Source organism: Coturnix japonica, chromosome 13 (genome assembly GCF_054131305.1).
Source record: "Coturnix japonica strain WE chromosome 13, WE-NBRP24, whole genome shotgun sequence".
In the NCBI taxonomy this organism is placed as follows: domain Eukaryota; kingdom Metazoa; phylum Chordata; class Aves; order Galliformes; family Phasianidae; genus Coturnix; species Coturnix japonica.
Genome location: NC_140675.1, coordinates 1,015,943 through 1,027,670, shown reverse-complemented (window position 1 = coordinate 1,027,670; position 11,728 = coordinate 1,015,943). Strand labels below are relative to the sequence as shown.

Here is an 11,728-nt window from a genome sequence, read left to right as displayed (position 1 = left end):
GTTGAGCCAGCACGTCCCTGCCGATAAGGCAGGATACCGTAGGTGGAAGTAGTGTAAGTGAAAAAATTGCTGTGGCTCTCCTGCCATCTATTTCCACTGTGAGCATGGGGGTTCGGCTTGCCAGTGTCATTCCTCCGACCCCTGACACTGTGGTAGTTGAAGATTGAAGCGGCCAGTCAGACGGCCACTCCCCTGGGGTGATAATTGATGTATCCGCTCCTGTATCCAAAAGTCCTGTCAGAGTAATACTCTGATCACGGTAGTGCAAAGTGCACGATTTTTTCGGGCGCGTTGATAAATCAAGAGTAAGCAAAGTTAATTTCCCAGTTGAGCCAAATGCTCCCTGTTTTCTTGGCTCTTGTTTAAGGGGAGTCAGTCCTTTTGCTAATTGCGGCAGCGGCACTAATTGAGCTAGACGCTGCCCTTTAAGTATTTTTACAGGCGGGTAAGGGGTGTGTACCATGATCATAATTTCCCCTTGATAGTCCGCATCTATTACTCCAGGTAAAACAAACAGTCCCATCATGCTGACAGACGATCTACCCAATAACAGTCCTCCTACTGCTTGTCCATTAATCATGACAGGGCCAAATAGTCCAGTAGGAATCCGATAGGGCTGATTAGTCAAAATAGTAACATTTACTGAGGCTGCCAAGTCCAAGCCGAGGCTCCCGCTGGTGGCAGGTTGGGGTTGTTGCTGTTGGGGGTTGCCGATACTGCAGCTGCTACTTGTGTCCGAGCGCGGCTGCTGCTCGCGCTGCTTTTCGAGTTTCCCGACCTGCAGGCAGCAGCGTTGTGAGTGTTGGATCGACATTTGCTGCACCAAATCCCAGTGGCTTGGCAATCGCGACGAAAATGTCCAGTTTTTCCACAACGGAAACATTTCATACGGAGGCTGTTCTGCGAGCGTGGGTTTGTAGCGACTGCAGCTTGGAGGGGTGCAAGGGCTGCTAGAACCTGAGTATGTGAGGATTTTGATTGCTCCTGAAATGCTTTTGCCTGCTCCTGCAACCCCTCACTAATTTTCTGCAAAGCACTCACTAAGAATGCCTGGGTTCCAGTTGGAACCGAAGCAGCCTTTTCTAACAACTCAGGGATCGACCAATCTCCGGGCAATGTATTGACCAGGGATCGGGTTGAGGAATTACCATTTTGAAGCACACATTGTTTAATCAAAGCCCCTTGCATATATTCCGGAACACTAGCCTTCTTAATGGCATCCACAACTTTATCTATGAAATTACCTAGCGGCTCCTCACGTCCCTGTTTTATTCCCATGTAAATGGGCGTTCCTCCCGGAGCTTTTATACTATCCATAGCTTTCCTGGCTAAATTCATAGTTTCTCGCAAAACTTCAGGGTCAGAAATCGCCTGAGCCTCTATTCGAGTCCATGCCCCAAGACCCAACAATTGTTCCATTGTTACACCTGCTAAGGGGTCTCCTGGTCCTCTCTGAACTGCTGCAGACGCCACAGCTAACTGATGCCAATGAGCATTAAACAATATTAACTGATGAGGAGTATAAATCAATTTCGTGATACTTCTAATATCTGCTGGGAGAAGGATATGTGCACTAAAAAGATAATCTAGCATTTGCCTGGCCGGTTCACTAGTCACTCCATATGACCCTACAGTAGCTCGCAACTGTGATAACATCTTCCAGTCTAGAGATTGAATCTCAGCCTGAACTCCTCCCTGCGGCAAGGGAGCATAAACAACAGGAAATGCAAGATTCTCAGTCGCTGCCTGTACTAATTCATTATCACCATCCTCTATTCCGCGCCTTGCCAGCATAGACCACAACTTGCGTCTTTCCCTTGCAACAGTCCCCACAAAATCAGACCCAGCTCCAGAGATCGGACCCGACCCGCGCAGAACTGACAGCTCCGGAGCTACCGAAAGCTCAGAGCAGCCGGACGGCTGCGGCTGCGGCACAGACGGTGCCGAGACAGGGAGCGGCGCCGAGTCGGCTCCGGACGGCGGAGCTCCGGACAGCGAAGAGGGGGGGCTAGAGGAGACCTCTGCGGGCTCCGTTGCTAGGTCAGCCTGCACTTCGCGAGGGGGTGCAGAGGGCACTGCGGCTGCAGACGGCAGAGTAACGGAAGAAAAAACAGGGGGGTTTGGAACGCTAGTGCCCCATGGCAGCCCATAATCTTGATTCTGTTTTTGCGCAGCTTGAGCTTCCTGAGCTGCCCTTTTTTCCGCCTGACTCATCAACAACTCATTATGCACTGCTTTCCACAACTTACTTATCTTTTTTGCCGACTTATCATCATCTAAAACTAACTCCCACAACTTATCCCCATACCGCCGCCACTCCTCTAATGTATGCACTAAGTGGGGGTTTGCAAAAAAGCCATATGAGACCGCGTGGCTCAATAAAGCAGGGAGATCCTTTTCTAAGTCTATACCCTTAAACTGTCTCCGCCTAAGAAAAGCGGAAAATAAATCATATGCTGCTTGCCTGTCCATTTTTACTCACGTCGGTACCGTTGCAGCCCTCCAGGCTTCGGCAGCACGTGTCGGTCGAGCCCACCTGTGTGGTCACTCGAGACGCGGAGCTCCAATTTTAGCTCTTTCGTCGTCCGTCGGGCTGTGAAATCCGGACCCGAACCCAACGCAGTTCTTCACCCGTGGCACCCTTTTTTCCTTATCACGTCGGGGTCACCATTTGTTGGAAGTAACCGCGGGAGACAAGTCTCATGCTATCATGGTCAACAAGCCTCGTTTATTAGGTGTTACAGCATCTCATTTATACAATCAGTAATAAGTTCATGCATATTGCAAAAGTTAAGCTCAGGATTGGTGAATTAGACATTACTTCATCTGACCTTTGTGGTTAGTCTTATAGATACTTTTTCTTTGCAGCTTTGTCTACACCTTGCTACACATCTTGCTTTTCCCTTAGGCCGTCCTTGCTTCTAGATACATATTTCATCTTTAGCTACATACCCTGTCTTTTCACATACTGATTTCCCCACAGCTGCTTAGCTCGTGACCGTCCCTAGGATAAACCGTCTTTGTCTTTAATCACATTCATTCTTTTACAATTTAACTAGAGGAATCTCTTCATGTCCTTTCTCATGAAGCCATTCTGCATAAACACTCTCCACAATGATGTGGAATACTGATAGCAAAAAATACAAAATTATTAAACCATGACATTCCACCCCTTATTCTACATCATTACATTATGTTTATACATACATACACACTCATATGTATAATTGTGAATAATCAGCAACCTTATTTTTCTCAACAATTTATATTTATTCCATACAAATCCCTAAGTTGAGAACAAAACTCTATAACCTAACCTACTATTTATTAATTTTGAGAAAATGGCAAAACTGCCAGAAAAAGGAAAACACGTCAGCGGTAGAGGGGAAAGGCAGCGCTAGTAGGGCGTCCCCCACATCAAGGTGCACTCATCCTTTCCCAGCCACCACAGCAGATTCCCTTTTGACTTATACTTCTTTCCATGTGTGCTCTACACATGCATGGCCAGTGCAGGATATAGAGTCCAGATGGAAAACTTGCTTACAGAATGCCTAATTAAGGTATATAGAGAAAAAGTGTTTCCTTAACATTAATCCACTCTATCTTAAGTCCTATACCTAATTGAACTATTCTGTATCTAATTGAAATATTTTCTGAGACTCTACCTATATATTTACAGGAAAATCATTGGCTGCACTCCCCCAAGATCAAATTCCCTTGTGGTACACATTGAACATTCCCATTTTTGTCCATCACCCACCATGTGCACCCAGGTCCCTGGGCAAAGACAGTACCCCGGAGAGGTTTGCCCTTTCCAGACGCTGGATCTGTAATGCAGGCTGCACGTGGGCGCTATAAAATTCTGCATTTCTGTAGTTGTAGTAATAAAAGCACTGTACAAGAATCACCATGGAATATATTGTTGTGGTGACCCAATCCCTAGTAAGTCTTGACTTATATTTATTTTAATACTTAAAGTATGCATATTATGGAATGGACGTAACTGGATTCTAAAGCAATGATGAAATACAGCAGAAGTCGCTTTTGATAGAAAGAAAATGCATGTGATTTTAGCTAATTGCTCACCAGTTAAAGAAAAAAACAGCCCCAAGCTAATGGAATATTTATGGAAACTTGAATCTGCAAATTTGTACAACTTTATGAGTGAACTTTATATGCAAAAGAGTAAGTATGGACAGAAGTAGGAATCCTCATATTTTGTTTAGAGATCAACTGAATAAGAGAGACAGATATCAACACTTAAGTGATCAACTTGTCCAGGGTTTTATCTTTCTTTTGAAAGTAAGAGGACTGTGAGTTGGAATGAAATTTCTTAGAGAACTGTTTATCTACCATTTAAATGTAGATGGAGTGATTCCTGGCTGCCTTATAGGGATTGCTGAAGCACGGAAGATAGAAAGAATATAGCTGTGAATTATCTATCTCGTTCCCATGTTTCTTAAATCAAATTAGATTTTCTACTGGTGTGGAGTGGAAGGTTTGAGTAGTGCCATGGTAAAAGTGTTCTTCCAGACTGAAAACCTTTTGCTGTTAATTCTGTATAGAAATCTGAGGCACCTGATTACGTGTTCAGAGGACTTGAATTCCTTCACTAGTATCAAATACTATGTGATGTGAGGGCATGGCTTGCATATTACGACAGTTTTTCACTTAGAAGTTGCTACTTGGTGTTGTGAACTGCTATGTAATAATGATTTTAATCAATCTGAGCTACATTCCTTTTCCCTTTTTTGTTTGTTTGTTTGTTTGTTTTACAGTAGTTGTAAATGAGAGAAAGAAAAAGAACACTGTAGAGCAAAAGAAAATTGAACACATGAAACAAAAGTGCTCCACGTACCGAAAGGAAGTACTAGCACTGAGGGAAAGAACTGAAATCTTGGAACGTCATTTAGCTCTGCTTGAAGAACAATGCAGCAGAGAACAAAATAAAAAAGAAGATTTCAGTAAGCAGGTAACAAGCCTGCGTATTCAGCTTTCTTTTTCTGAAGAAACAGCTGATGCCCTCCGTGAACAAATTCTGCAGGGTCAAGCTGACTATCGGGGAATTGCTTCTAAACTGGATGAACAGAAATCTATAAATATGACACTTGAAAACAAAAATGCCCAACTAACTAACAACATAGAAGTTGCCAAAGAATATATAATTGATAAAGTGTCACAAGTAAAGAAAATGCGGACCAAATTAGATGAATTATACAAATGTCACTTAGAGTTTCACGCCATCGGTACTGACTTTGTCAGTGTAAAGGATTCCTCAGACTCAGAAAAAGATGAGCCAGGGACATCTCAAATTAGTTCTGCATGCATTCAGTCACAGACTTCTTCCATCTCAGATCTTGTGCAGGACCTCTCCTTTAACTATAGTCTTGAAAGGATTTGGGAAGTATGCAGAAGTATTGTTGATGTTTCCTCACAAAAAAGTCAGCACATCAAAGCACTGCTTCAAGACAATGAAAACCTAAAGGCGGGACTGAATAATGCTGAAAATCATAATCGTCAACTTGTAATGAAGCTATGTGAGATTACAACTCACACTAGTCAGGAAGAAGATCTTGTGAATCAGTTACATGAGCAAATAGAAAAGAAAACTCAGGAGTTTGAAGAAAAGACTGCAGAAGATCAGAGAGTGATTGCACAATTTCAGGAGGAAGTTGCCAACTGTGAGGTAAAAATAAGAGAGCTTGAATATCTCCTGGAGGCTTCCAAGACAATGGAAGACAATGTGTCAAAACTCAATGAATTACTTAAAGAAAAAGAATCTATTATTGTTAATCTAGAGACAGTTACAGCAACTCTGCAGGAGAAGTCTGCTAATGCAGACAAAAAGGTTGAAGAGTTAAGTATCAATGAAGCAAATCTGATTCAAGAAGTTATGCAGCTGAAAAACAGCTTGGAGCAGATGAAACATTCTCTTCGGGAAAAGGAAAAGAGTGAAATGGAGAAAGTGCAACGTATAGAATCGTAAGTAACCACTGAGTTAACTTAGAGCCCTTTGAGAATGAACTAGAGTTAAAAATAGTTAATGGGAACATCCCTTCGACTTAATGCATTTGCATGCTTATCAATGGCCAAACTACTACTTTAGGATGCTTTGGTATGCTACTTGAGTTCCAAGGGAAAACAGGAGTGTGCAAGGAAATAAAGAATAATATGGGGATTTCTGGTGGTTTTGTTGTCCATCCCTCAGAATAGCATCTGAATAATTTATTGCTTCAGCATCTGATTATGAGAAGCAAGCTGAAATTCAAAAGTAATTGTTTAAATCTTGTCACTGGTCTAGATAGATTTAAGAGTCTATTTACAAATAGAAACCAACAGGCAGGGCATGGATTAAGCTGTAATTGCTGTTTCCATGAGATGTGTAACAGTAATGTTCTTTGTGTCTTTATTTTTAACATAAGGCTAGAAAATATTCTTTCTGAGAGTTCTGCCCTTGTACTGAATTTGAAAAAAGATTGGCAGAGGAAAGAAGAAGAGTATGCAGATCTAAAAGACAAACATTCTGATGCCGAGAAACAAATTCAGCAAGTACAAAGCGAGGTTTGTAGTCAACTGAGCTATTTTTTTCTGTAAGATTATGCTTGGTTTTCTGCTGTTAAAACTTCTCAAACTTTAACTATGAAGCTGGAAATTTCACACTAGTGTGACTAGCAGCAAATCTTAGGTAAAGTTGCCATTGAAGCTCTAGAGGGGACCACAAGTTAAAACATGGTTTCGCATAGATAATGAACAGAGGAAAGTAAAGTTGGTTGGTAGTCTGGAATAAGGTTTGTGAAGAGAATAGCTAATCTGCCTCTGGAGGGGACTTGTTATTATCTCTAAGTTACTGGTGACTTGCCATTGGTATCCGTGGTAACTCCAAAGCCTAAAACCTAAGTCTTGTGAAAAAACGCTGATGACTGGGAAGAAGAATGCTATTTACTTGAAGAGAAATAGACTAATTTCCAGAGGCTCTTTAATATAAGCATGTATATTTTTTTCTTCAATTTCAGCTTCAGTGATGCTAATAGTTAAAATTTAATTATTAAACAAGAAGATATCTTAAAACCCATTTTGCAGGATCTTAGTCTGAAAGTTTATTGGGTGTGCTTGGGGTGGAAAATTGAAGCTTAAAAATGAATTCATGTCTTCCTTGGTAACCTTGCACTTGCTGTCGTTTTCCTACTCAGCACTTGTTTGTGAATTCCTCTTTATTTAACAAAGAAGTATTTGGCCAGGTTGGATTACAGAAGTCTTTTAATGAACCGTGAGCTGTGCTTACATTACAGGTGTCCACGATGCGTTCTGTGGAGGAATCCCTCAGGAACAGGATGGATGAACTTGAAAGGATTAATAACCAGTTTAAGGATGAGCTGGATTATAAAGACTATACTATCCAACAACTTAAACAGGTATTTTTCTTGCTCTTATTTTTTATTAAATGAATGATGCAGGTTTTCCAAGCAACAGGAAAAAGGTGAAAAAAAAAATTGGAGCAAAATGAAAGTGGCCAACTGAAATTAGTGGTAGACCATGAAAGATATTCAAATAATTAGTCACTACAGAGCACTGGCAGATTGCTTTAAATACAATAATCTGCATAGTAAATACATATGTAATACATGCATGTAACCTGATCTTGTTGAGTGACATCACGATATGTTAATTGAAATGTCTTACCATAAACTCTTTTTATCAGCTTGAGTCCTTATTTATGCTATATGAAAAACTTATTAATTCTAGGCTGTCTTAAAAATTCTGCTTGTTTCTACTGTGTATGCTTTTCTATCATCATGAAATATAGGAGCTGGAGGAAAAGGACCATAATCTTCAAAAGTGGCGTGAGGAGAGAGATCAGTTTGTTGAAGCTTTGGAAGAACAGCTCAAAACTTTGGCTTCTAATGTCATACAAAAAGAGACAGAAATAGCAGAACTGAGACAATCTGCCTTAAAGGATTCAAGCAAGGTCAGCTCTCCTTTCCTCCTACCTGATTAGCTACCCATAAATTCTGTAAAACTCCTGTACCTGCTCTTTGTATTCTGGGTGTGCTTCTGTTCTTGAACACTGTCGTATTGACATCATGTGCAAGTAACCAAAAAAAGCACCAGCTTTTATTTTTGTTCTTCAGAAACAGAATTTCTGTTAATTACTAAAATTTCAAATTTTTCAGTAGTTCAGATAAGCAGATGTCAGTTTGATGCTTATGATCCTACAGTCAGACTGGACATCTGTAGCTTTTTCTGATAATTCACAGCATTTCCGGATCCCAGGCTAGGCTCAATACTCAGACAGTAGTTCTGTCTCAGGTTTCTTACTTTCTTTGCTTTCTCTGAGGTAGTATCTACAATGGCATGAAAAGACAGAAGGGGACGTGGAGAGAGATTAAGGGAAGCATCAAAAAGCAGAGGGGGGATGATCTCTGGAAGTTGCATTTCTTATTTCAACATCCAGCTTTTAATCAGGATAGCCAATCTAAGCCGTAGCATAGAATTTCAGAAGCTAAACAGAAGACTAAATGAGTTGTGCTCTTTTGAGAATGTTTGGATTCACTTTCTCTGAGAAGAAAGATGTTCTCATAGCAAAACTTCCCCTACAACTGCCGACTTTCTCACAGTACCGAGGATTTGGGAACAAATAAAAGCTCGGGTTATTATATCTTAAGAGAGATGAAGGCTGAAGCACATAAGTAAAATAGAAGAATCAAAATATATTGTATTACAACTTCCCAGGCAATTCTGTGACTACTGCACTTGTAACAGTGACCGTACAAATCCGTGAAATGTTACTGTTCTTGAATAGTTAAGTGTTCTAGCCTGCAATTCTAAAACTGATGCTACTAAGTAATTGCAATACTGCTTGTGTGTGTTAATTCCTTTTGCCAATCCCACAACTCAGCAGTTTTTACTGTTTATTAGGATAATGCAACTGTGATAGAAGAGTTAAGAAAAGAACTGGCTGACAAAGATGACTTTATAAAGGAATTAAAACAACGCATTAACCACAGTAGCCCTCAGTGTTTGCCAGAAATACCTTTACTTGAAGAAAGACAAAGTAGAAGGAATGACTCTGTAAATGAAAAGGTATGATTATATTTAGAGAAAGTCAGTACTTAACATCTTGTTAACCCCTTTTTGTTCTTCTGTTTTCCTAGGAGATACTGGAGCTGGAATCATTTTTCTTAGCATATAGTCCTTTAACTACATATTCAGTGATGAGTACTTGTTGGTTCTTTTTGTCTTCCACTCAAACATGAGCTCTCATCTTCTCAAAAATATTTTATTTACTAGAACACCATCTCTCTGTGTACATTATGGAACTTTTCCATGCAGTTTTCCATGTATTCATATGTGGATGCTGAAGATTAGGCAGAGGTTTAGCCTTTGGTGTTCTAACATAGCAGCTGTGAGCGTGCAGAGTATGGGGGGTATGGATGACAAAACGACCAGCGTTACAGATTTTGTCCCTAAATAATGTCTCGCTTTCTCTCTTTTGGAGGCAGAATACTGCCTGAGACTGTTAGTGAGACTCAGTAGGGTGTATCTGAAGATCACACAATGAATAGATGTTACTACCTTCCCACACTTGTGCTGTGTTTCAGCTTACGTGTTCATGTGGCGTCTGAGCTTGAGGTTTTACACTGTAACTTTAGAAAACTCGAGATATTTTGGAGGTCTAATGCATAGCCTAATCTTTACTCCTTTTAAATATTTACAGCCTAGGAAACAACAAAGCAAAACTAAAACTGGAGAAAGTATTCCATTAAGATGCAAAGCTGAAGACAATTATTTGTCACGTCGATGTACTAGGAGCCTCACTTCATTAAATGAATCTGAGGTTAGTATGAAACTTCAGATCTGAAAATGTTGTGATTGTATTGCTTTTGATAAGGAATGAGTAGGAAAAGATCTCATGTTCTCTAAACAATTCCCAAGTTTTAATTTATTTATCCCTTTCAAGGTGATCAGATCACCTGTTTTTATAGCCTTTGATAGGAATAAAAGCTGTTGAAACAATTGTGTGATGAATTTTTGTCAGGTGCTGTTGAAAACTCTCCTCATGTTAATGCTTATGAAGTGGCTCATGATTAGATAAGTTACTTGGAAAAAATTCATGGAGCCACTGAAACGGGCACAGCAAATTGAACTTATTTTCTTCCTCTGCAGGATTTCTGGATATTGTTTTGTTAGCAGATGATGTTAATCATTCCTATTTAAGTTTTTAATTGCTAACTTTCATAAAATAGCAGTTACATATATTTTAAAAACAAAGTATTTATTAACCAACTTAATTCTTGGAAATACAGTGGGTGGTGATACTCCATTCAGATTCTTAGCAGAGCCTGATAAAGTGGCTCTGACTACTTTTTGTCTTTCTACAATCTTTGGTAACTTTTTGAGAGGAAGAAGACTCCCCTCAGGGGGTCGGAACAGTGTAAGCAGTAAAAGCTGCTAGTCTGTGTTTGGGACACTGGAGTTTGCTAGTTACTAGCAGCAGTAGAAGCAGCCATCTACCATTTTCTGATGCCCTCAGCAGCCTGTCTTCCATGTGTTCAACCAGCATCTGAACTCATTTTTGATATGCTAGCTGAATTCCTGCCATAGAGAAGGAGGAGTCCAGGTGATCTCAGTTCTGACTTTGTTGTTCCTGTTGAGAAAAACAGGATTGGGTGGATTGTGGACAGTAAGTGCTGCTGGGGAAATGCATACTGACATTTCCCTGTCACTTAGCTGTGCATTTGCTGCCATTTGACCATGAGCAGGTACATGATAGCCTTCAGCTTAAGTACGGTGTCATTGCTTGAATGTCTGTATTCTCTCCAGGGAAAAGATAGCAATGGAGTTCTTTAATGACTTGTACTGGGCTTGCACCTTGCCAGCTGGACCTTACTTATGTAAATAACATCTCTAGTGTAGAAGAGGAAGGGCAAATTCCCTAAGATTAAGCTGGAAGTTAATCGAACACTTGAATCAAATGCTCCTGTTCCTGCCCAGTTCTGACGCAGCAGAGTTGAGATGAAGAAAATCGTGTCAGTTCTACCACCATTCTCTATTAAAAAAAAAGTGTAGTTGTCTGTGCCCTTGAGAAAAAATGACTTGTAAAGTATCAGGCTCAGTTTAACATGGAGAACTTTTTTTGTGATCATAGATTGGAAATAATTTTAAATGTAACAAGTTCTAGGAAAGAGGGGTAAAACTCTGCTGTAACTGAAATAGACTCCTTCTGTTACAAGTGTTCTTACAGCAGGAAAATTGAATGCTTACATATCCTTTTCCAGATGCTTTATAGCTTTTTAATCTCATGGCTACCTTAACACTTGCACTTAAAATTCTTCTGTGCTATCAGGAGCATTTGGAAACTGTCCTCGACTCTTCTGGAGTGTCCGCAGAAAATGGCAAAACTAGTCGGTTCCCAAAACCGGAGCTGGAAATCCCACTGACACCTCTGCAACCTGATAAGACGGAGATAAAGCAGCACGGCAGCATGATACCTTTAGGAGTGAAAATGCCTAAGGCAAAAAAGAAAAGAAGTGATGACATGGATGAGGTATGACCTAGACCCAACAGAAAACAAAATATCTGATGCCTTTTTACCATTCTCATTTAAGCATTAAAAAAATGCTATTTCTACCTCAGTAAAGTAGTTGAAGAATTTAATCAATGAACTGCTTTAATGAACAAAACTAATAGCCAAGCTCAGTGATAATGGTTTAAGAGAAGGGAATTTCTC

General features: G+C 40.3%; 2 protein-coding genes across 2 annotated transcripts; one reads left to right on the top strand and one right to left on the bottom strand.

Moving 5' to 3' along the window:
* Nucleotides 1–639: 639 nt before the first annotated feature.
* On the bottom strand, nt 640–3,110 carry LOC146758543 (uncharacterized). The gene has a single exon (XM_085514524.1). The coding sequence runs from the start codon at nt 2,470–2,472 to the stop codon at nt 640–642; it is 1,833 nt and encodes a 610-aa protein (XP_085370650.1). The 5' UTR covers nt 2,473–3,110.
* A 1,640-nt stretch (nt 3,111–4,750) lies between these two features.
* LOC146758542 (kinesin-like protein KIF20B) lies at nt 4,751–6,594 on the top strand. Its single transcript, XM_085514497.1, has 2 exons — nt 4,751–5,982; nt 6,423–6,594. Exons 1-2 carry the CDS (start codon nt 4,835–4,837, stop codon nt 6,592–6,594), a joined length of 1,320 nt encoding a protein of 439 aa, XP_085370623.1. The 5' UTR covers nt 4,751–4,834.
* The last annotated feature ends 5,134 nt before the right edge of the window (nt 6,595–11,728 follow it).